We start from the raw sequence: 27,304 nt of genomic DNA, 5'->3' as shown, positions 1-27,304 counted from the left end.
ATCTTGTGCTGATCTAATAGGATTACCCGTAAAAGTGACTCTTGGCACATTTCCTGGCTGACTTATGCCCACTACAAAACTGGGTATAAGCAAATATCACTCCTTACAGTCTACCCGAAAGTGATATGTGGCCCATGATAGAATACTGACTGATTTAGCTGAGCAGAACTTGCTGTTTCTCAATTTTGATTCATAAAGGATTCTCCACAGAGAAAGCACCACAAGACATTACAAATTAAGTGCTAGCAGAGATATACAAGGAAAATCATAGTGTTGGTATATTTTCTGACCTTGCTAAAACTTTGAGTGGATTACAAAATTCGACTGTACAAAACTCTGATCCAGTCTGTTGTTCTATACAGCTGTGAGGCATGGAGTATGCAGAAACAGTACTTCCATAAGCCCCTCATTTTTGAAAGAAAAGTGCTTCAGAAAGTCTTTGGTCCAGTTCTGGATGCAGGTACAGGGGAATGAAGGATCAAATACAACCAAGAACTTAGGAACTATAACAGCAGCCCAACATAGCAGGAACTTTCAAAGCCAAATGAATGCAGTGGGATGGCCATGTGGCCTGGAGGGAAGATCACAGATGGCCACGGAAGCTCCTGGATTTCACACCTACAGGAACGAGACCCCCGGGGAGACCCAAGAAGCATTGGAGGGATGGCCTCCATGAAGATTTAAACCAAGCATCAATAGATGTGGACAGATGGCGGATAGCAGCAATGGACAGAACACAGTGGTGGAGGAAACTTGTAGAAGTCCACTGGGCCTGATCACTTAGAAGAAGAAGAAGAAGAACCTTAATCATTATGGCACTAATGGTATCTCTCTTGCATGGCTGGCACCTTACCTTCATAATAGAAAAAAAGGGTTTTGTTGACAGACACAAAACTAACTTTAGAATGGGCAGTTAAAATCACTGGGGTCCCACAAGATTGGTACAGGCTCATTCTTGTTCTTTACCTACGTAAGTCATCTTCTAATCTCCAAAGTTTTCACACAACACACACATGCCATATTAAATATGTAAATCCACATGACAATCACGTTTTAAACCACTGAAATGCATTGTGGAATTAAATAAAGAGTGACTGATAAGATTAAACTTTTTGTTTCATTTGATATGGCTTTAAAGGGCCACTCAGAAACTTTAAAATTTGCTAATTAAAAGCCCAAAATAAATCTTAATGCATGCAGCTCAGATAAAAGCCAAACAAGCCTCCAAGTGGTTTAAAGCTAATAATTTAAGTACCTTACAAACAACAATATTATGCAACTTCAAACAAGCCACATTGACCTGTTAGTAACAGAAGTAGACTTTAATGGTAATACACTAAATGAAACACAATGCAGATAATTCCTTGGGGACCAGTTGGATAACAAGTTAAAATTGAGTTAACACACGGATATAATAATCAAAAAGCTCACCTCAGCACATTTTGATCAAAGAAGCATATCTGATTGTAGGCTTCTGCTGCCAGAATCCATTTCAATAAAATTCTTCTGCGTGTGTGATGACATCACATGTGATAAGATGCTAATATTTTGGTTGCTTTTGCAGGCAGCCTTTGTGAAGGTGATGTCTTGTGGCAATGGTTACTGCTTTATAAATATTATTTGGAGAAAAGTACGGCTGGGTGTCTCAGCACAGTATGTTTTGATTTGGTGACCGAAGTGGTAGTGAGTGATAGATGTCAGTTTCTTACTGCTGGGAAAATCTGATGTTAATTTTTATTGGTTGTCATTGGCAAATCTAGTGGAAGCTGCCAACATGACACGGTGCTGATTACAGAGGAGCTGGTTGTGCCTAAGACTTGTCCGTACTTCCTGTCGTCTGCAGCATGGTGTTTATTGCATATACAGGGGCAGCGCTGCAAGAACAGCCAGTCTGATGGGTTGCAGTCATTGGCAACTGAGATGGCAAGAGTCTGTAGCACTTCTCATGGTTCATATTGGCTGCCTGCTTAACTATCTTGACAGTCTTCCTGATTTTTTGCTTGTTGGTAAATAGCTAAAAAATGGGCTTGTTTAAATTATATGAACTTGTAAGACACTTTTCATGTTCTGCCACTGCTTATGCAGTATGCTAACTGAACTATACATGTATTGCTCGAGTTCTGCAACACGTGTTGCTGAGGCATCTCATTGATATATATCAGACCATGACCACAGCTAAGCTTGTATACTCCTCATGTGTGTGAAGCTTGTCCATGACATCTTTAGTGGGACCCAGGAAGTACATAATTTTGTTGATGTTGTAGTAGGCATCTTTGATCCCCTCACCACAGAGTCTCCATACCACAGAGAAAATTAAATTCATAATTTCCATCACTATGTATCCTGACAATGTGACATAATAAGTTTTTGGTTGGAAATCAAAAATGACTATGGCTACCTATTATGGTTGTGGCAGGGGGCAGATATCCAACTGCCGTATTGTGTCACCACCCAAAATGGAAGAATGCATTGATTCATACATTAATAATGAAAGCACACAAAATCAGTGATACAGACAGCCTCAAGGGTGAATTTTACAAGCTATGAACCAATTTCAGGGCAAGTGGATCGAGCATGACAGAATACTTTTTGGCAAAAATTACACTTCAGTCACACTATAGATGAACAGTGATTGATCATTTTGAAAATAATTTACTGTCTGGCACAATCACATCAATTCCTAAACAAAATTACCAGTTACAGCCAGCATAAGATGTTATGCCTCACTCCCACCACTGCAGAAATCGCACTCTCAATGAATGACAGTTTGATAAGTGGCAAGGCTGTTCCTTAAGTTCTGACAGCTACCAGGATCTACAGTACACTAACAACAGAAAAGACCCATTAATAATATTAATATACCTACATAAAGTTCTTAAGAAACCAAATAAGAAATCTGGTGAGTGATACAGAGTCATATGTTTGGACCCTGAACATTTCATTAAGCACTTAAAAGGCCTACCTGTCTCATCCAGAGATTTGGTGGTGAGCTTCACTAACAAGTACCCATTAAACAATGTAACAATATAGGACAAGGTGCACTGCACCAGATGTGTGTGATCCCATGCAGCACTGCCACACAACCACTTACTTCATGTGGAAAAGCCAGTTTCACCCAAACCTTCACCAACAGCCACAGACCTATTTGAAGTGACAGCATTATTTTCTGCTCCCATGGATCCTAAATTTTAGTCCTAGTATGTACTCAACAAACTGGTAATTTGGCAACATGGAGAAAAAAGAAATTTACAGTTTTCATATGAATCTAAGCTGAAAACATAACAAAATACAGTCCATTGAGGAAATTTGGAAGACTATAGGAGTATATTATAGTAACAATCATTTTTGTCAATAGTGGACAACTTACGGCAATATTTTATTTGCTCAGGTAAATATGCAGAATTCTTTAAAGCTGTCATTCTGGTACACACATGTAGCCACAGGAAACTAGTAAAGGTGTAATTCAATCAATTATTACATCATTGAAGACATACTTATCTATGATGATATTTCAAGTAGGATTGTGGTCAGTGTGCCATACATTAGTTATGTGGTCATTCATTTGTGTGCTATCTTTCAGGTGTGGACAGTCTCCTGACAGACTGAAATACTCATTAATGAATGATTTTAAAAGAAGGGTGAAGGAGGGAACATAGACAATTATGTACCAGCTAATTCTTTACTACGAGTGTTTTCAAAAGTTTTTGATGAAGCAATACATAGGAGAGTAATGGGTCTTTTCAGTATACATAATTTGCTGTCAGACTTGCAGATTGATTTCAGGAAATGGATGGCAACAGAAGATGAAATTTATTTTTTGTGTGTGAGGCACTATCAGAGCTGAATGCCAGACTGAGGACAGTTATTATTTTCTTTGGTCTCACAAAGTCTAATTCTGTAGACCACACAATGCTTCTGCATAAATTGGAACATTGTGGGAGCAAGAGAAAAGATTAACAGTGGTCACAGGAAGTAGGAAGCAGAATGTTGTTCTCTAGTGTCAACAAGCAGGGAAGAGGTTTGAATCTGTGTGGGGCCATGTAAAGAGAGGAGGGGAAGAGGGTGGCTGCTACAGTGTTCTATTGTGGGTCTATTTGTTTCCTTGATATAAATCAGTGATAGATGATCAAAATAACTTCACAGCCTAATTTATTTTTGCATTTATTTTTACTTTTTGCTGAGTTCCATTTTAATATATAAAATTTAATGGTCTTGTATTTTCCAATTTTGTCATTTCATTAATATGTGCACCTTTCCATAGGCATTGCTCAGAATGCCACAGTCAATTGAAGGTGAGCATTATGTCAGTTAAGAATCCTGACTGCTTGTTGCAGTGAATATTCGCTATAGTAAATGCTTACAAACTTTATTGTACATTATCTTATTTAGCATTCTGGAGATGTTGGTAGCTATGAGGTGGTTGTGTACCACACCATCTCTCGTTGCAGGTGTCCTGATAAGTGGCTGCAACTGTAACATGCTAGTCCTGCCAAGGACTGTCATATTAGTCTTCCTGGGACCAACCATTTTGATTTCGTTTTCTCTATGTACCTAATTGTTTTCAGTTAACCTACGTTTCACAGATCATAGGCAAGATTTATATCAAATTGATATAGCAAGACTGAAATGCTTAATTCGAAACACTGCAGCCAATTTGGTCACTAAGGCTGTCATACATTCAAAACTGATCTAATATTAATTATGTTGTTTCTTAAAGGAGATCAATCTTCGGTTATGTTACTCCGAATATGGTTAGTGAGACACACATTTTCGTGATGAAGATTTGGTTATGGTTCATATGTTTAAATGTTAAAGATCAATGCTCCACGTTAATCTGAGAACCACAAAAGTTTTCTCTTTGAGCAATTGCTTCTTTATGGTCTATAGATATTGCTCCAGTGCATTGGATCCATACCAGATGGGATTAATAGGGGATGTTGAACATATTCAGATAAGAGTGCCATGAATGGTCACTGTTTTGTTTGATCCCTGGGTGAGTGTCACAGAAATACTGAAGAAATTAAACAGGCAGACTCTTGAAGATAGATGTAAACTAGCCCTAGAAAGTCTACTAACAAAGTTTCAAGAACCAGCTTTAAATCATAACTCTAGGAATATACTACAACCCCCCTATGTATTGCTGCCATAGGTATCACAAGAACAAGATTAACTACAGTATGCTCGGAGGCATTTAAATGGTCTCGAGTGTTGGTGGTGCGATTGTCAAGTCGAAACGTGAAGGAACAACTGTGGCTAAACGAAGACCAGACAGACATGTACTGACAGACAAGATCATTGAGCACTGCAGAGGGTGGATTTGATGATTGCATTAAATTAGTGACCGAGCGAGGTGGCGCAGTGGTTAGTACACTGGACTCACATTCGGGAGGACGACAGTTCAATCCCGCGTCCGGCCATCCTGATTTAGGTTTTCCGTGATTTCCCTAGATCACACCAGGCAAATGCCGAGATGGTTCCTTTGAAAGGGCACGGCCGACTTCCTTTCCCATCCTTCCCTAATCCGAGCTTGTGCTCTGTCTCTAATGACCTCGTTGTCGACGGGACATTAGACTCCAATATCCTCCTCCTCCATTAAATTAGTGGAAGGAATCTGTCGTATCGGCTGCCACACAGCAGCCATCAACCCAGCATGGCATGCTACAACACGCGCGGCACACAGCGAGTGCCGCTGGCGCCACACACAATGTCAACAACTGGCGCAAGTGAACGCGTCGTCGTGGGGTTAGCGGCAGTGTACACACCACTATCGATACAGATTACCCTGGCGGTGCTGCTGTTGCCACCAGAGTGAGCAACCGTATAAGGGTGCCATCTACCAACGCTCTGATTGGCCAGACCTGTGGATTTAAGCGAGTTCCCAGAGCCCGTTTAACCAGTACAATCTTCGCCGATGACTGTGTTACTAACCGGCTGCTGGATTCACGACAACCGAACTGCACTGTGGCCTCCCTGGCTGGAAACTTGCGACGCATCGGTATCGACTGGTTGGCAGTGGTTTGGATTTGTATTCTCTATTAGTGCCTCTGATTTCTCCTTGGTGCTACAGCCAGCGAAGTGTTGTGTAGTCGAACTTAAGTTTTGTTTTGAGTGACAGAAGGTCAAATAAATTTGGTTATTACAGAATATTTGTTGTGTTATAGTGCGGGCATAACACAATCACTCTCAAGTTCCAAAGTGCCCCCAGCAGCCCAGCTGTGACAATGATTGTGTGAAAGGGGTTGATTAGGATTGGGTACAATGGTCTAGCAACTCCTCATTGGCCACACAGTTTTGTAGTCAATGCTAAGCAACACTTAAAGTGGTGTAAAGAACAACACCACTGGACAGTGGATGACAGAAAACAAGTGATCTGGAGTGATCAATCATGCTATACTCTGGGTTTGGCAGTCACCTGGAGAAAATTACCCACCATTGTGTTTAGAGTAGAGAAGGTGGTGTCACAGTATGAAAGTGTTTCTTGTGGTTAGTGTGTGATTCCTTTATTTCACTTAGGAAAACTCTAAATGATAAATAATATCTGCATTTCTAAATTAGTCTTCAGAGTTAACAAAATAAGGTACACAAGGGATCATGCCACTTATAGAGCAAGTAAAAGCTTTTTAACAATTTCTGCAATCCTGTGTGACACAGGAACTATGATGATCAGTTTCGACTAGCTGACATTGGTTGGATACAAAAGGCCAAAAAATTTCAAGTATCTTTTTATAGATAACATAAGAACATGAGTTACAAAATCTGTCATCGCTGAAATGGTAAATAAAATGGAAAGAGCACGTAAAATACAATAAAAATTGCATGTTGAGAATTGCCAAAGTAATACATTAAACCCAGTTGTGAAGCCAGAACGAATCTTTGCAAGTGAATACAGAGACAAAGTAGAAGTCCAATTAGGGAACAAAGAAGACTGAGCACCTAAAAGTAGTGATGATATTTAAAGGGTGATTCTGCTAACCTGTTCACTTGAAATATCTCTGCAACTGTTTAAGATATTGCATGAAAGTGCTCACTAAATTAAGTATTGTCTTGTCTAGCTATATTGATTATAGAGACAACAACATAAATGTCAGTTATTCAGATGGAACTACAGTAATTTCTGCTGTTATTACCATAGTCCCAAAACTGACAAATTTGACTGTACTTCACTCTCCAAAATCCAGTAAATAGTTTCATTAGATTAAGATTTATCTATTTCTAATGTCATTCACTGAGTGGAAATGGAATTGTGATAGCTTAAACAATTTGGGAAATGTTTGAGATAAAGAAGTTACCTGAGATGCCCTGTATAGAACACTGGGAAAAAATAACAAAACAATATGGGGAAAGTGACTGACATTTTTTGAATGTAGAATCAATGATAATATGTTAACAAAGGAGATCACCATGTATCTCTGGAAAAAGAAACTAGGAACCGCCCTGATCGGAAAAGTTGAAAGGAGATTTTCAAATACACAACATCAAAGGACCAATAGCAGAAAGAAGTGTCTGAAAAAGAAAGTGCTACAATCAGAGGGATTTCAAGGATGAAGTGATCTGAGGAAAGAAATACAGTGAAATGGTGTAAGAAAGTGGAAGACAAGAAAACAGTACATTAGAAGGGATTGAAACTGACCCACAGTCCCTAGTTAGACACAGTGTAAAAAGAAAGAATAAATATTATGTAGACATGGATGGTGTGTACCCACCAGGTGCGGGTGTGTGTCCTGCATGGGCTTCCCTCTACTGAAACACAGCAGCAGCAGGCCGCAGGTGGCAGCACTGACAGCCACACCCATCACCACACGCCTCACAGTCAGCCTCATCGCAGTTCCTCACCACTGTGTAAAATTCAATTAATTTGATACAGTATAACTGGACAGGGATGACAAAATAACACTGACAGTTAATTTTGCATATGGACATGAGCCAGCAATTAAGGCAAAATGTTCCAAATTTTATGGTGTATACATTAAAGAAAACTAATTGCAAGGCATGCATTGCTGAACTGCTCAAAAGACTATGTTCAGCTACTTTCACTTACATTTGCTAGTTTCAGAAGCAAATGAATAGATACCTTAACATAACTTACAAATTTTCTCTCACTTATGACACAATTTTCTGATGCACTTCATTTCTTAGAAAGAAAATGAGTGTAGCACAACACTGGACAGTGAGAATAATATGCAATGTTCACCTACAATCACCTCTTAGGAAGCTCTTCAAGGAGTTAGATGTTTTCACAATGTTTATAGTACTTATACAGGGTGCGTCAGAAAAATGTATACACACTTTGAACTGCCATAGACAATTTATTTCCTGTTCTACAAGGTTGAGTATCTGTGAGAAAGTAATGTTATGTTTCTTCAGCAGGTGGCAGCAGTGGCAAAGAAGTAACTGCAACCTGGCGGACATGTGTTTGAGCTTTGAAGTGCTGAAGCAGATAATTAAGTGGTACTGGAAGTTTGAGAATGCAGCTGCAGTTTGAAGACAGTGGAGAAGTGAGGATGGTACAGAACCACCTTCAAGGTTAACAATTACACGTTTATGAGACAAATTCAAAATTCAGATATGAGAACTGTGACAGTCATTTTAGATGTGGTATCACACTCTTTCTTTACCCTTTCTGCTTATTATCATACTAAACATGGCTTCACACATGTTAAACCAAAGTACACCATTTTAATGTCCTTTATTATTATTATTATTTTTATTATTATTATTGTGAATGTTTTGTAATATCTATGGCCTATGTTGCTCTGGGTCAGATGTAAGAGAGAACCTTAAGTCCCTAATCTGGTCAGGCTAAATAAGCAATAAATAAAAATAATATTACTGACATTTTCACAAAATAAATGCTTAATCAAAAGAATTTACAATGTATATGATTTTGAAAGAATATTCCTGCACAGCACAGTAAATGTCTGAGATCATATACTGATGTCAGTTGCCTATGTAGAATCTTTATCTGACATTGATAATATAACCATGTAAATCAATAGGCTCCATCTCATATACATAATTACAAACATTCATAATTTCTTACATATAGTCATGCGTTTTGAATTATTTTAAGTGCACTTGCTACATGGCATGACAGTACAACCTGAAATCTCATAAAGCACTAGTAATCATTCTACATTATTTGCTGATCCCTTTCTGACAAATTACCACATGAATCTCCTTTTCTGTAAGTGTAAATAGCTTCATCCAGTGGCATATAGGATATAAGATATCCAGTGATTATACAGAGCTTTTTACAGTCACTGCATGTTATGAAGAAAACCAATTGAATCATCTCACTGTAATAATCATACATTTGAGCAAGATCACTGCATCATTGACATATTGGTTAAACATTTTGTTGGAAAGTATGTGTATCATTTAGTATTTTGCAAGAAAATACAGAGATTTTTTCTCCAGTGATATCACAAGAAAAATGCTTCACATGCCCAAAAAGATGAGTGCATTGAAGCACTCGCTCCTGAGAGACAGGGAGGTGTGCTGGGCCTGGATCAGATCTGACCAGTGAATTAACAATGGGGGGCAGTGTGCTAGTCAGCTTGAATGTGGTTTTTAGGTAGTTTCTCACATGTGACTAGGTGAATACGCCCATCCCACCTCAGTTACATGATTCGCAAACATTTAGGAACGTTTTCACACTTACACATGAGGTGACACTGGACGCAGACAGATAGTGTCAAAACTGCCAAAAGATTGTCAAATGAGAAGTTCGTTTTAGGACATTTGAGTCAGTCTAAGGCAGTATGATCTGTAACTAAATCCAAATTAGGCACAGGAGTTAACCACCATGAAATTTAAAAAATAAAACAAAATTTTGAACCCTGTTCAAACATCTCAATGTTTTAATAAATTTCTCATAACTGTAGCAAAATTAAGTGCTGATGTAGTTACTTCTCAAAATGGTGTAAATTTCTTTGGCCTGGACCAAAATAGCTGACACCCTTGTGGCATTTAGTAAAATCTCAACTAAAGATGTAAAATAAGCTATTTTGTCCTTAAAAACAAAAACACTGCAGGGTGGGATCAAATATTCAACAAATTAATTAAGTTTTTATGTAATAAAATAGCACACCCTCTATCTTTAATAATCAATCAACGTTATATACATATAAATGTACCCTCTGAGGAAGGAGTTTCTTTGTTCCGTCTGATTGGAAGAGGAAGGCTGAAGTAAATAGGCCTATTAGGCTGTTTGTTTTAGAATATCTGGGGTGATTTCCAAGTGTATGGTTGAGCAGGGATCTAAGAGGACAGCTGAAATTGCCACAGCTGAAATGAGCAGCAATAAAATCCACATTCTTCCTTGTCACTAATATTTGCTTGTTTACTTCAGAATGCAAAATTGATGAAGAGACAGATACTTCACATGTTAAACCAATTACAGGCACTTACGGCTGTTACAATTGTGCCTATAATGACATGTTTCAATTCCCCAGGTCATTTCTTGTACTGTTTTCTTCTTTGTTTTCTCCTTTTCTCTTCCTGTTTGTAGATTTTGATCTTATATTACAGATGTTGCTTGATAAGCAAAATAGTTAGTAGAACAATGACATGTTGCTCATATTGCAGTCAGCTGTAACACCTATACTGTTAATTGGCAGGAATCTGTTCATATGTAAGAGAGAAGCTGGAGACTGTTATCTGGCCAAGGAGAGCACCCAAATAAATAAATAATAGGAGCAGCCTCTCCATCCAGACAGTGTGCCGTGGACTCCACAGGAGCTGTCAACATATCGTTTGCATAATCACTTCCTTGTGCTTCATATACAAATGCTTGGATGTTTGCGTCAGCAGACCACCTGTACATCAATAACATTCTATGTTCATGCTAAAGATTTACTGTCTACAAAGAGATACATTAATAAGACATAAGGTACTTTGTGTGCGTGTATTCCAAATAAGAACTTTTCACTACACACTTCAAGTTTTAACACAGGTGGTCATCTCACCACTTCTGAATAAGTGACCATACAGTCAAGCATCCAGTATATACTTTCAAAAGTGTCAAAAACTGTTTTAATGTATGTTGTATGCCAAAAAGTCTCCAGGCAGTAACCACAAGAGTGACACCTTTGCTTCATAGACTTGTTTTCTGCTAGTCTGAGCCAGAGTTCCAATGGGACGCGACTCTAATGGGGAAGAAAGAAGAGCATGTGGTGTACTTACATCACAACCTGAAGGAGAGGAACAGAAGAAATTATATGAGAAATTGAAGGTACTTATCACGGGAGATGAAAGTTTGATAGTTCTAGGAGACTGGAACGCTATTACAAGGGAAGGAATGGAAAGAAGGACTATTGGATAAAATGGGAATGAAAGAGGCTTCTACAGTTTTTCCATGAGTTTTTTCCAAAATCACAAGAGATTAAAATATACTTGGAAAAGACAAGGAGAGATATCGACTCTACTATATCATGGTTAATCAAATATTTATAAACCATAAAATATACCCAGGTGTGGATATAGACTCACACCAAACTTGTGCTGTGATTACCACCAGACTGAAATTCAAAAAGATAAAAGCTGATGGTTTTGTAAACTGAAAAATGGATAACTAAATAAATTAGGCTGTAGAAAACACACATATTTGTGCTTTTCACATATAGATAAAAATAAAGTATAGCTTACATGAAATGAAATACAGAAAATTTAAGACAGAATGAGACAAAGTGAAAATTGTTTGATCCAATGATGAACAGCCTAAGTAAAAATGTCAAGATTGGTTCAGTAGGAGAGGAATGGAAAGTAATAAAGAATGAAATACTTAAGGCATTGCAGGGAATCACAGGTACAGTGAAAGTGGATGATAAGAATCAATGGATGACTCAAGAAATATGCAAGCATACAGATGGTACAGATAAAAGGAGAAAACTAACTGCCAAGTATTTGATTGTCATGCAGAGAACATGTGTCTTGTACAACACTAAAGGTCAAAGCATTTCATACTGTCTTCCTAACCTCCAGGTGAGTTAAAAAAGATTTCCAAGTGCACTTATGATGTGTCACTGAAGTTGCACATAGAAAAGTGTTCTGGTGATGACACTACTGATGCTATTTCTTACCATGTTGTGCAAAGTTTCATTAGCTTTAACTTAGTGATGCCAGTAGCATTATTCTCCAGTAGAGATAATGTCATTTGAGAGCTGGTTGAATGCTGCACTAAAGAATTCTCATACCCTGTGATATATAGTGAGTGTTCTGTGTAAACTATAAAATTTAGTTCTTGTGGCATGACACATGTCTAAACTGACCAGCTCATTTACATAAAAAATGACAATTCTTCTGCAAACATCCATGCTTATTTGCTCAAACACTCTATAAAGATATTTGTGGTTGATAATAAGAGAAGATTTAGGATGAACTGTGAAATTTGCATTCACAATACTAAAAGTAAAAATAATTCCCACACATATTTTCCTCTTCTGTGTGGAGATCAGAAAGGAGTTAAAGCTATATGGATAATTACAAGAATACTGGATGGTAATTTAGTTTGGAACACACTGGAACACAAAGTATACCAATAGACAAAAATGTCCAAAAAAGATCCCTGACGAGAGTGAATGTGACCTGACACAGGTACAGGTGTTCCATTTCTTCCACTTATTGTTTTCAAGCTTAATATCTGTTCAGTTAACTTGAATAATAGCCCATCTTGATCAACTTTTATATTTTTATTTTTTTTAAAACTACACATCTTAAAGCATTTCAGCCACTGCCATTATCTTAATCTCTCTGATATGCAGAAGGAAGGAGGTAATATTTCTGTAAGTATTACACTAATACATTAAAGAATAAATGAAAACCTACCACACTTAAAACCTTGATATACTGTATCTTGTCTTTCACATGTACACTTGTACCATAAACTATTCTTTGGTACAGTTGTAAATGTAAATAAAATGTAGTGTGACCGGGGCCTCCCATAGGGTAGACCATTCACCAGTGCTAGTCTTTCGATTTGACGCCACTTTGGTGACTTGCATGTCGATGGAGATGAAATGATTATGATTAGGACAACACAACACCCAGTCACTGAGCAGAGAAATTTCCCAAAGCAGCCGTTAATCGAACTCAGACCCTTAGGATTGACATTCTATTGTGCTGAGCACTCAGCTACCGGGAGCAGATAATGTAAATGTAAACTGACAAGATAAAGCAAATCGAGATTTTAAGTGTGGTGTGTTTTCATTTTGTTCTACATATTTATTACTGTAATACTTGTATAAATATTACATCTCATTTGTTCTGTTTATCTGACAAATTCTGATTATGGCTGTGGCTGAAATGCAGTAAAATGTATAACTACAACAAAAAATAAAAATATAAAAGAGATCAAGACACACTATTATATTGATCAGACATAGTGATCACAGACTTGTACACTGACTTTATATAATGTACAGACTAAGAAACAGAGACCAGTTCCCCAAAAGGTGACAGAAATGAGTGCACATTCTGAATGATTTCTAGGCATCCCCAGGTGCCATGACCATATATACAGCAAACTGAGAATACTAGAACAAAGAATGTCACCAATGACCTTGACCTTGACCCCATGACAGCAGCAGCCCTACTCCTGTTCTTGGTCCCTCCTCCACTCTAGGCCCTTATCCCTTCCATATTCTTATACCTACTCTTCATGCGAAGAAATTCAAAACGGTGTATGTAGCTCAAGTGTGCCCCCTTTTGTCATTGTGCCCTGAAGAAACTGGATTTGAAACTCAGAAATTGACATTTTTGTTATTTTGAATCAATCATGTTTCTCTTTCACAAAACAGTGGACAGGACATCTCAAATGTCCCAATCCTTTCCTTACCATTGCCCTAACCTGCCATTCCCCTATCATGGTACCTATTTGTTCTTCATAAAGGGGCATGACACCTCTCTGCATTCTACTGTGGTTGCTGCTGCAACTCTGTTGCTCACCAGGTGTTTTAGGGTGAGGTTCATCATGGTGAAATGCACACTAAGCCCTGTGACTAGCCTCAGGAAAGAGCAGCACAAATCTAAGCCCATTAGATGTATGTATCTTGGCATGTGTGTATCTTTTACAAACAATTTCTATGTATGTAATCAGTTTTTGTGAATTGAAAGTATTATCTGGCATTTTCATTCACAGATATTGATTTAACAGCATTTTCTCTTGCATTCCCATTCATAATCAATTGGCACTTGAATCAGTGAGTCACACAAGTATGTAATAGATGCCTACCATCACTGGAACATCTGTAAATGTAGAGCAGATGTCATCGCTTATTGTAATATCTGAAGACACCATTAAAGGTCCATTTCATCAGTCATATCCACCCTTTACTGAACCACAGTCTTTGTGCAACATGATGATGCAGGTGCTGCTATTCGCCACAATGTACATTCTGAATTCCAGCAGGAGAAAATATGTTCTGTTAGCAAGGCATCAGAAAGCGAGTTAAAATCAGTGATTGTTTCTGAAAACCCACAATATTTCGGTAAGGAAGTTGCATTATTGGTATGAGTGGGATTATTTTGTGACAATTTCATACTAACTGCTTCAGTGTTTAATAGTGGTATTCAATTATTTGCAGTGTTATTGGATGAACACACAATATGTAGTGGTGAATCTTCCTAGAATGGTGAAAACATTCAACACCACAGATAACTTCCAGTGTACACACTTCCAAGAACATACATTTAGGAGTCTAGTATATGGGAATTATGCTATTCAGCATGTAGCTGATGAACACTCTGGTTCACACACACATTTCTATGGGTTCTATGGGAGTGTTTTATGGGTCTAGTGCAGATTGCATGTCAGAAGGTGCTAACAGAAGAATTCAATGGCTAACATTTTGAGGCATGTTGTGCTTAGGTAAACATCATGTATGAAGCAAAATGTCAGATATGAGCACACAACTAAGAAAAATTCATACAGACAGATAGATAGATTCATAAATGTTCAGACACAGAAAAACAGAATGATGTAGTAATTTAATTGGCATAATCTACAATGTATTGTATTGTGGGGAAAATTTTTGGTTGATAGATTTGCAAGCAGCAGAATGGTAGCAGCAACTGTCTGGAATGCAACTGTATTCACATATCTCTACATACTGATATATATTAAATAACACTCTTAGACTTAAGCTTTCCACCACAGCCTTTGTCAGAAAAAGAAACAGAAACACTTGCCATCCATACACACAAGAAAAGGCATCTCACACACATGACTGACAATTCCAGCATCTCAGATCAAAATGCAACTATTACGTGGGATGCAAGCAGCAATCTAAAGGAGGTGGGGAAGGCGAACGGATAGTAATGTACAGGTGGGGAGAGAGATGAATGCTGTCTGGCAGAGGGTGCAGGGACTAGAATGCCTACAAGTGAAGCATCAGGAGGTTGTGGTGCAGGGAGGTGGGAGAAAAGGGGGGAGGAAAAGGGGGGTGGAAAAGGAGAGGAGCACGGAAGGACTAGTGAGTGTGTTGGCAGAGGGCGGCAAACAAAGAGGGTAGGAGATGAGAGCAGGAAGGAGATGATAGGACAGAGAGAATGGGAACTGTTGGGTGGAGGGTATGGTGACAGTGTATTACCATAGGATGAGGCTGGGATAATTACAGAAGTAGAGAATTTGTTGCCAGGATACTTCCCAATTGCTTATTTCAGAAATGGTTGTGGTGGAGGCGAGGATCCAAATGGCTCAGTAGTGAAGTAACCATTGAAATCAAAAATGTTATGTCTCGCTGCACGTTGTGCCACAGGGTGGTCTACTATGCCTTTGTCCACAGTTTGGCTGTGGCCATTCATCCTAGTTGACAGTTGGTTGGTAGTCATACCAATATACCAATATAAAATGCTGTGCAATCATTGCAGCAGAGCTGGTAGATGACATGGCTGATTTCACAGGCAGCCCAGCCCCTGATGGGGTGGGATAAACCTATGACAGTACTGGAATAGGTTGTGCTGGGTGGGTGGATTGAGCAGGTCTTGCAGCTGGGTCTTCTATGATCCTTATGGCAAGGGGTTGGTGTTGGCAGTGGCATATGGATGTCGTAGGATTATGTGGAAGTTGGGTGCACAATCAAACACCACTTAAGGAAGGGGCGGGAACTATCTTGGGTAGGATTCCCTTCCTTTCAGGGCACAATGATAGGTAATCAAAGGCCTGGTGAAGAATGTGCTTAAGTTGTTCCAGTCTGGGGTTGGTAATGGGTGATGAAGGGGCATTCCTTTTTTGGGTGGTGGGAGAATTTGGGGTGTGAGGGGGAACAGCGCTGGAGATATGTTTGTGGATTAGATCTGGGGATAGTGCCTGTCTGTGAAGGCCTTAGTGAAACCTTCAGCATAGTGAGAAAGGAAGTTTTTGGTGCAAAACAGATGAGAGCTGTTGAAATGCAGGTACTGTTGGTGGCTGGTGGGTTTAATGTGGACAGAGGTAGACATGGAGCCATCAGAGAGGAGGAGGAGGACAAAATCTAGCAAAGTGGCACTGTGGGTTGAGAAGAATCACACGAAGCAGATGGCAGAGAAGGTGTTGAGGTTGTTATGAATTGCAGTGACTACCTGCCAATTATCTGGCTCCTCCATCTGTAAACTCTGCCACAGTGTTCCCATCCCAGAAATCCTACACTACTTCCAATCCCTGCTTAAAGCCTTAGGCCCTCCTCAGAACCTCTCCTCTGGATCCATTCCCCTCCTCACTTCTATAGCACCATGCGCATCCACCTTCTACATGCTCTCCAAAACCCACAAACTCAATAATCACGGATGTCCGCTTGTGGCTACTTATTGTGGCATGACTGAAAGAATTTTGGCCCTCGTTGACCAACACCTCCAACCATTTGCTTGTAATCTAGCATCACATGTCAAAGACACCAACCACTTCCTTCACTGACTCTCCACCATCCCCACCCTTTTACCTTCTGGATCCCTCTCATCTCTGTTGACATCACCTCTCTATACACCAACATCCCTCATGCCCATGGTTTTACAGTTGTTGAACGCTACCTTCCCCAACGTCCTTCAGACTCCAAACCCACTACCTCATTCCTCATACACCTTATTAACTTTATCCCAACTCACAACTACTTCTCCCTTGAAGGGAAGGTAACACAAACAAAACTGTGGCACAGCCATGGGCACCCCGCATGGCACCCTCCTATGCCAAGCTCTTTGTGGGCCATCTAGAGGGGACGTTCCTCACCTCCCAAAATGCCAAACTCCTAGTCTGATTCACTTTTATTAACGTTCCTCCTGTATAATATATTGATGGAAAAAATAATTCTCAGTACCTAGAAAGAGGTGTGCAACGAAAGTTAGTAGGAGTGTTTCTACAGCTGAGAGATGATGTATATTGAAATTTTGCATTAGTTGCATAAGAGTGGAGCTAGTAATGACACTATGAGGATGAAAATCAGGGTTTCTTTAAAAACACATTGTAATTGTCATGAATGTCAGTTACCTTTGAAACTTGATGTGGTGACTTGGTGTTAGTTAAGAATGCCATTATGGCCACAAAGACGCTTTTATCAACACCTCACTGAGTTTGAACGAGGTTGTGTAACAGTGTTACAAGAGGCTAGATGTTCCTCGGCAGGAATGTAGCCACTGTAAATGATTGCTGGCAGTGGTGGTCACAAGAACACCGGCTCTTGACGGCCATGTGGCACTGTCAAGAGGAAAAACCATCATCTTCAGACTTTTGCTCTTGTGCATCGTACTGCATCTGCAGCAACAGTTGGCACAATAGTGTCAAATCTGTTACTTCAAGAAAAGGTCTGACCCAGATGACCTGTAGCATCCATTTCACTGACCCCAAACTTTTGCCACTTCAGTGGTGTCAAATGAGACTCACTGGAGGGCAGGGTGGAGGTCTGTAGTGTTTTCTGATGAAATCTGGTTCTGCTTTGGTGCTAGTCATGGCTGTGTGTTGATTAAGAGGAGGGCAGTTGAGAGTCTGCGACCAATCTGTCTGCTTGCTAGACACACGGAACCTACACCTGAAGTTATGGTCTCGGGTGCAAATTTGTATGACAGTAGGAGTACTCTCGTGGTTATCCCATGTACCCTGACTGCAAATTTGTGCATCGGTCTGGTGATTTGACCTGTTGTGTTGCCATTCATGAACAGCATTCGAGGGGGTGTTTTCCAACAGGATATCGCTTGCCTCCATACCGCAGTTGTGACCCAAAATGCTCTACCAACTGTTGACATGTTGCCTTGGCCTGCTCTATCACCAGATATGTCTACAATCTAGCACATATTGGGCAACATTGGACGATATCTCCAGCAGCATCCACAACAAGCATTAACTCTCCCTGTATTGACTGACCAAATGCGAAAGGCACGGAACACCATCCTGTAAACTGACATCTGGCACCTGTATAGCCCAACACATGTACGTTTGAATGCTTGTATTCAACGTTCTGGTTTTTACACCAGTCATTAATGTACCAGCATTTCACATTTGTTATGACTTTTCTTGTGCTTGCATTGACCTGGGATCTTTTGATGTTGATCACTTAAATATGTTAGCTAGACAAATGCATTCCTGATATTTCATTAATGTACATTAATTATCTTTTCTTTCTGTCACTCTAGTTAATTACATTGTGTAAACTATATCAGTCATTTGTCAGAAGTTCAGGGACGACAGGAATGATCAAAGAATCTACACTACATATAAAATGTAACAGACAATTTACTGTTCACGTCACTCCTCCTTCCCCCCCTCTCCCTCCCACTAGTGTCAACAATATTTGGATCTGAAGCATACATGGAACTGGAAACGAGTTTTAACTGGAGGATTACTCGATGGTACAGGCTGTGGTGATGGAAGACAGGATGCATTCGGTGTTCTTGTATGGTTAGCATGTCATAAAGGCTGATATCCCTCCATGAATCTCATTTGGTTTAAATGCTGGCTTTAATATGTCGATGAATATTGTGATGGAAGAGCCATTGATTTCAGCATCGAATGTTCTATCATGGCATGCCAAGACCGCATTTGGGCCACTGCACAGTGGGTGAAGAGGTGTTCAAATGATGTCACGTTGATGTTTGGAGGAATGTAAATAACAGAAAACGAATGGTTGCTGGACAGTTTTTTTTCTTTTAACAGCCAGATTGAACTTACAAATCTGTGAGCAAAGATGCTGCAAGAAGTCTAAGCCTTCAGTATTACTTGACCTGTCAGTGACGCATTGTCCAGTCAGTTGGTGTGTATGTTCATACACTAATTCAGCCATTATCACACTGACATCATTTTTGAAAGCTGTTTGGAGGCCTAGTACCAAGCTCTGTCGCATGACAAATGAATTACGCTTTTAACTGTTGATGGAACCATTCCATGATACCAACGGTCTCGTCCACACACAACACACAGCTTCATAACCGCATTGATTGTTGGGGGATCGTCTGAGGCCCTAAATTCCTCTCGTCGACAATTATTATTCATTGTTCACATTTCCTCCGCCTTTAAAAAAGATTTTGGCTAGAACAGCCGGACACAGCGGTCATGTGTGCACGAGTTTTGTGTGTATGATAGTATGAATGTGTATGTGTGCTATGCTTTCTTTTGTGAAAGTTGCTTTGGCTGAAAATTTGTCCCTGTCTTGTGTTATAGCAATCTACCCATTTCACAGTATGGTTATTCCCGCATGAACTTCGTTGTAAATAATCCACTGCACTAAAATAGGAACAATGGTTTACGTAATTACAATAGCAGAAGAAAAAATGACATTCACTACGCCACATTAAAATGGTTGTCTGTACCACAAACAGGGGTTCACAATTCCTCGACCAAGAGTTTTGAACACTTACCCGTTCGTATAAAATGCCTGACACACAGCACAGTAAAGCTTTGTAACTCCTCTTAGACAGCAGAAGATTATCTGTTACTATAATGTGTAAATGGTGATTGCTAGGAATTTCTGACTTACATCTGTCTGTCTTTAATTACCGCTTGTCGAGTAGATCATGCCAGAATTTAAAAGTTTGAAGTTCGGTCAATAATTGTACGAAATATTGCGAAATATTGAAAATAAACTTTTATTGCCCACGGAAGCCATTAGACAGGTTATCTGCAAGTGAGAGCAGACACTATGTTAACTACTAATATACACTATGTGATCAAAAGTATCTGGACACCCGGCTGAAAATGACTTACAAGCTCGTGGCACCCTCCATCGGTAATGGTGGATTTCCGTATGGTGTTGGCTCACCCTTAGCCCACCTTACAAAATGGCGGCAAATAGTAATGGTAAAGTTCTTAGCTTACGTAAAAACTCGTGTTTTGACTGGGAAAAGTGTAAAAAATGCGGAAAAGTACTGAAAACCGGAATCACGTGCAAGGAATGTAATAACTCGTATCATTTTCAATGTGCAAAAGTGGACTCATCTGTGAAAGAAAATAATGAATTTATAACATGCTGGAACTGTAGTCAGTGCCGCGTTCAGAATTCAGATAACTATCATAAAGCAAAAATTTGTGAGTCTAGGTGTAAATTATCTGTACTAGTCGGCGATATGGTAAGTGAAATAAAGAGCCTAAAGGCTGAAGTTACTCTCTTAAATAAGAAGTGGTGCGAATTTGAACAACAGCGCCTGATGAACGAATGTAGGTCTAAACTAAAAACCAAGGAAAGCTTTCCTGCCGTCATTACTCAAAACAGGTTTCAAATTCTCGACGAAATAGTGGAACAAGAACAAGTTCAGTCCGTGCAAACTAGAAGTAATCCTTCAAGCAGCAAAAAAACTGTCAGTGATAAGTTCAGAAAACACCAAGTCCCAAACTCGTATGCAAAACGTGAAACTGAACGTAAACAAACCGTCCAAGGAAATGGAATCTGTGAAATTACACGCAAGAAATCGTCCTAGAGAAAAACAGAAGGAACGACTACAATCAGAAACACAAGCAGGGCCGGATTTTATTATATGGAGACAGCCATGGACGTGAAATAGCGCAAAACATCGCAAATATGCAAGACAACTTCGCAGCGGTAGGCCACATCCAGCCTGGAGCCCCTCTTTCTGCTGTAGTGAAGCCGTGCCTGCAGGATTGTGACTCCTTCTCATCCAATGACTTGGTCATTATTATGGGAGCTTCATATGATATAGCAAGAAATCAAGCAAATGATGCAACTAGACATATGAAAATGGTACTGGGTAAGTTAAATGACACTAAAACAATTGTTGTCAACATTCCACAGAGGCATGATCTTATGAAACAGTCTATTGTGAACCGGGAAGTTCATAAAACAAATGACAGGATTAAAGCTCTATGTAGTAAATTTCAGAATGTCTCTAGTAGATGTCAGCTATCTAGAAAGGGAGCTGCACACATCTCATGGTCTGCACATGAACAGAAGAGGCAAAAAGATTGTTAGTAGCAAAATTATTGAGGCAGTCAGGCGACATTGTTCACAAAGTGGTGAAAAGAAGTCCATTGCCATAGGGTGGTACAACCCACCTCAACAAAATCTGCCACAACACCACCCACCGCTGGCAAGCCAGGGAAACTTGTAAAGACTGCTGGCCTCATTGCTTGTCCAAAATTATCCTCTAAGGTCCAGCAGGTAAAACTCAGCCTTAAAATCATACACCAGAATCTTGGTAGTCTTAGAAATAAGCATAATGATGTAGATGTAATTTCACGGATTGACAAACCCGATATATTACACTCCTGGAAATGGAAAAAAGAACACATTGACACCGGTGTATCAGACCCACCATACTTGCTCCGGACACTGCGAGAGGGCTGTACAAGCAATGATCACACGCACGGCACAGCGGACACACCAGGAACCGCGGTGTTGGCCGTCGAATGGCGCTAGCTACGCAGCATTTGTGCACCGCCGCCGTCAGTGTCAGCCAGTTTGCCGTGGCATACGGAGCTCCATCGCAGTCTTTAACACTGGTAGGATGCCGCGACAGCGTGGACGTGAACCGTATGTGCAGTTGACGGACATTGAGCGAGGGCGTATAGTGGGCATGCGGAAGGCCGGGTGGACGTACCGCCGAATTGCTCAACACGTGGGGCGTGAGGTCTCCACAGTACATCGATGTTGTCGCCAGTGGTCGGCGGAAGGTGCACGTGCCCGTCGACCAGGGACCGGACCGCAGAGACGCACGGATGCACGCCAAGACTGTAGGATCCTACGCAGTGCCGTAGGGGACCGCACCGCCACTTCCCAGCAAATTAGGGACACTGTTGCTCCTGGGGTATCGGCGAGGACCATTCACAACCGTCTCCATGAAGCTGGGCTACGGTCCCGCACACCGTTAGGCCGTCTTCCGCTCACGCCCCAACATCGTGCAGCCCGCCTCCAGTGGTGTCGCGACAGGCATGAATGGAGGGACGAATGGAGACGTGTCGTCTTCAGCGATGAGAGTCGCTTCTGCCTTGGTGCCAATGATGGTCGTATGCGTGTTTGGCGCCGTGCAGGTGAGCGCCACAATCAGGACTGCATACGACCGAGGCACACAGGGAAACACCCGGCATCAAGGTGTGGGGAGCGATCTCCTACACTGGCCGTACACCTCTGGTGATCGTCGAGGGGACACTGAATAGTGCACGGTACATCCAAACCGTCATCGAACCCATCGTTCTACCATTCCTAAACCGGCAAGGGAACTTGCTGTTCCAACAGGACAATGCACGTCCGCATGTATCCCGTGCCACCCAACGTGCTCTAGAAGGTGTAAGTCAACTACCCTGGCCACCAAGATCTCCGGATCTGTCCCCCATTGAGCATGTTTGGGACTGGATGAAGCGTCGTCTCACGTGGTCTGCACGTCCAGTACGAACGCTGGTCCAACTGAGGCGCCAGGTGGAAATGGCATGGCAAGCCGTCCCACAGGACTACTTCCAGCATCTCTACGATCGTCTCCATGGGAGAATAGCAGCCTGCATTGCTGCGAAAGGTGGATATACACTGTACTAGTGCCGACATTGTGCATGCTCTGTGGCCTGTGTCTATGTGCCTGTGGTTCTGTCAGTGTGATCATGTGATGTATCTGACCCCAGGAATGTGCCAATAAAGTTTCCCCTTCCTGGGACAACGAATTCACGGTGTTCTTATTTCAATTTCCAGGAGTGTAGTTGTAACTGAACATTGGTACAATGAAGCTCTGATTAGCATTAGTCAACCATTGTGTATGAAATTCTGCACAGCCTACAGTAGAAAAGACAAGACTGGGGGAGGTGTAGCAATTTGCACTGTAAATGAAAGTAATTTTAATGTTATTGATGTGAGTGCCTTCTGCTGGGAAGGCGTCTCAGAATTTGCTGCAATAAACCTAAAATGGGATAGAGATAACATAACAGTTATTGGTGTTTACAGGCCACCTGCAGCAAATACAGATACCTTTTTTCTAAATCTTTCTGACTTGCTTGTATATATAGACACAACATTTTATGGGCCAAATTGTCATGTAAATATTATAGTTACATGGGATATAACTATAGATTTATTAACAAATGATGTCAGCACCAAAAAGTTACATCGTCTGTGTGATGAATTTAACCTGACCCCACTCATTCAGGAATCCACTAGAGAAATTGGCAGTAGTAAAACATGTCTTGACAACATAATAACAAACATGACCCACCTATCCCACAGTGCATCGGTTTTAAAACTAGCCATCTCAGATCACCATGCAGTACAACTTAAATTGGAGCTCCATGAGGCCCCCACCGTCACTACAAAGCAACAGTTTGTAACTAAAAGAATAATGTATAATGACAACATAAACAGACTAAAATGCATGCTAGCACAAACAAAATGGTTTGAAAATAGTAGCTTTTCATATGATACCTTTGCTGCTGACTTCTATTACTGCCTTGATACCACATGCCCAGTTGTAATCGCAAAAATGAAACAAACAAAAAATATAAACAAAAATATTTGGGTAAATAGTAATGTCTTTGAAGTGAGGGAAAAATTAAAACTACTCCACAGTGCAATGCTGAATAATAGAGAGATTCCTGAGGTAAAGGAAGCCTTCAAAATATATCAAGCACACTATAAGGACTTACTCTCAGAGACCAGGAGCAACTATGTTGCAAATAAGCTTCAAAACTCACACAACATAACTGCTGGCATCTGGGCAGTCATAAACAGTTTTAGAACCTACAATGACAAATCCTGTATGGACTTTACTATTAACCACAATGGTATGCTCATAAAAGACCAACAGGAAATTGCAAACATTTTTAATGAATATTTTTCTTCCGTAGGGGAAGCCATAAATGTCAAACATAAAAACATGCACTACAGTTTTAAAGGTAATACATGTGACCATAGTATATATCTAGCCCCCACAAACTGTGCAGAAATAATGGGCATCATTAGCTCTCTAAAACCCTCTAATTCAGCTGGGCATGATGGCCTAAATACTAATGTTTTAAAAGCCTGTAGCCAAAATGTCTCTCTACCTCTGTCTACAGCAGTCAACAATATAATAGACTCAGGCACCTTTCCAGACAGACTCAAAATAGCACAGGTAACACCCATTTTTAAGAAAGGTGACAACAACAAAATAGAAAGCTACAGACCAGACTCAGTCCTTCGTGTCTTTTCCAAAATAGTTGAGAAAGATATATACAACAGGATTACAAACTTTCTTAACAAACACAACCTGATGTTCGAAAATCAAAATGGATTCCTAAAAGGTAAATCAACTAGCACTGCAGCTGCTCAACTACTTGAAGAAATAGGGGGTATCGAAAGCAAGGAACATGTGGCAGGTGTATACCTAGACCTGGAAAAAGACTTTGATTGTGTGAATGTTGACATCCTATTAGACAAGCTATGGAAAATGGGCATTAGAGGCGCTGTTTATGACCTAATAAAGTGTTATATGAGCAATAGAAAACAATTTGTTCTACTTAAAACGGAAAGTGGTGTCTACAAATCTGAGATCACTTGCATAAAATATGGTGTGCCCCAGGGTTCGGTGTTGGGCCCCCTTCTGTTCTTGATCTATGTAAATAATACTAAATACTGTACTATAAATTCCAAAATTGTTCTGTATGCCGATGACACATCCATTGTATGTAAAAAGGAATCATGTAATGAACTAGAGGCTGAGTGCAGTAATGTGACAAAAGAAATTGTTCAGTTTTTTAATGAAAGCCATTTAAATGTAAGCACCAGTAAAACATGTTTGATGGAGTTTAACAAAAGTAGTTTGAATACTGAAATTAAATTATACATGGGCAACGAATTGGTAAAGAAAGAGTCTAGTGTAAAATTCCTTGGCATAACAATCCAAAGCAACCTGAAATGGGACACGCATATTGACTCCCTAGCAACTAAGTTGTCAAAAAATATATTTGCAATCAGTACTATTAACAATTTCTGTAGAGACACCGTAGTCCTAAAGACTGCATACCATGCTCTTTTCTCCTCTCACTTGAACTACGGTATTGAAATTTGGGGGGCAAGAACCAACGCTAATCTAGATAAGCTACTCATTCTTCAAAAAAGGGGTGTGAGAATAAGCTGTGGAGCAAAATATAGGGAATCTTGTCGCAACTTGTTTCCAAAAACAGAGGTGTTAACTGTTATAAACACATACATTCTAAAAGCCATACTGCTTGTGCAAAGACTGCACCCAAACACTTATTCAGATTTCCACCAATACAATACTAGAAATAAAGAAAGATTTTACATTGGCAGCCACAGAACAGCGCTTTACGAAAGGGGGCCTCAGTACGCAGGTATAAAATTAGCTAATGCTCTGCCTAGTGCAGTCATGGCTCTTCCTACAATTCAACTGAAACATCAACTTAAGAAATTTTTAGTAAAACACCCTTTCTACTCATTAGAAGAGTACCATACTTATATGAAGAACAACAAATGCTTTGTGAAATTATGTGAATAGAAATCAGTAAACATCTTATTGTAATTTTGTTGTAAATTAATGACGTATTCAGAAGAATGTGTCTTGCGTATTGTACAAATAACTTTAATAATTACTGTTTCTTTGTAGATGTGCAGTGTACCATTCGATGTTGAATAAAGCTATTATTATTATTATTATTATTATGACGTCTTCCACTCTCGCAGGCATACGTTCAATCGGGTGTTGGAAGGTTTCTTGGGGAATGGCAGCCCATTCTTCATGGAGTGCTCCACTCAGGAGAGGTATCAATGTCAGTCGGTGAGGCCTGGCACGAAGCGGCGTTTCAAAACATCACAAAGGTGTTCTATAGGATTCAGGTCAGGACTCGGTGCAGGGCAGTCCATTACAGGGATGTTATTTTCGTGTAACCACTGCGCTACAGGCCGTGCATTATGAACAGGTGCTCGATCGTGTCGAAAAATGCAATCGCCTTCCCAGAATTGCTCGTCAACAGTGAGAAGCAAGAAGGTGCTTAAATCATCAATGCAGGCCTGTGCTGTGACAGTGCCACGCAAAGCAACAAGGGGTGCAAGCCCCTCCATTAAAAACACGACCACACCATTACACCACCAGAATTTTACTGTTGGCGATACACACGCTGGCAGATGACTTTAACCAGGCATTTACCATACCCACACCTCGCCATCGGATCGTCCATATTGTGCACCGTGATTCGTCACTCCACACAACGTTTTTCCAGTGTTCAATCGTCCAGTGTTTACACTCCTTACACCAAGCGAGGCGTCGTTTGGCATTTACCTGCGTGATGTGTGGCTTATGAGCAGCCGCTCGACCATGAAATCTACGTTTTCTCTCTCCTGAAGCAGTTTGGAATTCCTGTGTGATGGTCTGGATAGATGTCTGCCTATTACACCTTACGACTCTCTTCAACTGTCGACGGTCTCTGTCAGTCAATAGACGAGGTCGGCCTGTACGCTTTTGTGCCGTAAGTGACTCTTTCCGTTTCCACTTCACTATCACTTCGAAAACAATGGTCCTAGGAATATTTAAGAGTGTGGAAATTTCGCATACAGGCGGATGACACAAGTGACACCCAATACCCTGTCCATGTTCGAAGTCCGTGAGCTCTGTGGAGCACCCCATTCTGTCCTACCACGATGTCTAATGACTACTGAGGTCGCTGACATGGAGTATTTGGCAGCACAATGCACCTAATATGAACAACGTATGTTTTGGGGGATGTCCGGATACTTTTGACTACATAGTAGCGAGGCCCAACTGCTTTCTGAAGGGCGACACAATCCTTGTGCTACCACGAAAGAAAACTCTTGCTTTGCCGTCTCGAGATTGTGTGGACGCAGATGAAGCCGTGCACACCACAATGTCGTTTACCGTTGATTGTTTTGTCGGTGCTGAAGAAGGCAATGGACAACTGAATCAG

The 27,304-nt window shown here is 40.4% G+C and overlaps 1 protein-coding gene across 2 annotated transcripts in view; it reads right to left on the bottom strand.

Moving 5' to 3' along the window:
• LOC126284742 (carbohydrate sulfotransferase 8-like) overlaps nucleotides 1-27,304 on the bottom strand; it is an 88,034-nt gene that overhangs the window by 42,657 nt on the left and 18,073 nt on the right. For both annotated transcript variants that reach the window (XM_049983883.1, XM_049983884.1), the window contains exon 2: nucleotides 7,704-7,835. In XM_049983883.1, the coding sequence (XP_049839840.1) occupies nucleotides 7,704-7,820 (117 nt within the window). In that variant the 5' untranslated portion in view covers nucleotides 7,821-7,835. The remainder of the gene's footprint in view (nucleotides 1-7,703; nucleotides 7,836-27,304) is intronic.

The sequence above is a fragment of the Schistocerca gregaria genome, chromosome 8, assembly GCF_023897955.1.
Source record: "Schistocerca gregaria isolate iqSchGreg1 chromosome 8, iqSchGreg1.2, whole genome shotgun sequence".
In the NCBI taxonomy this organism is placed as follows: domain Eukaryota; kingdom Metazoa; phylum Arthropoda; class Insecta; order Orthoptera; family Acrididae; genus Schistocerca; species Schistocerca gregaria.
Note: the sequence above shows the minus strand (reverse complement) of the source record. Positions and strands in the feature narration are given on the sequence as shown.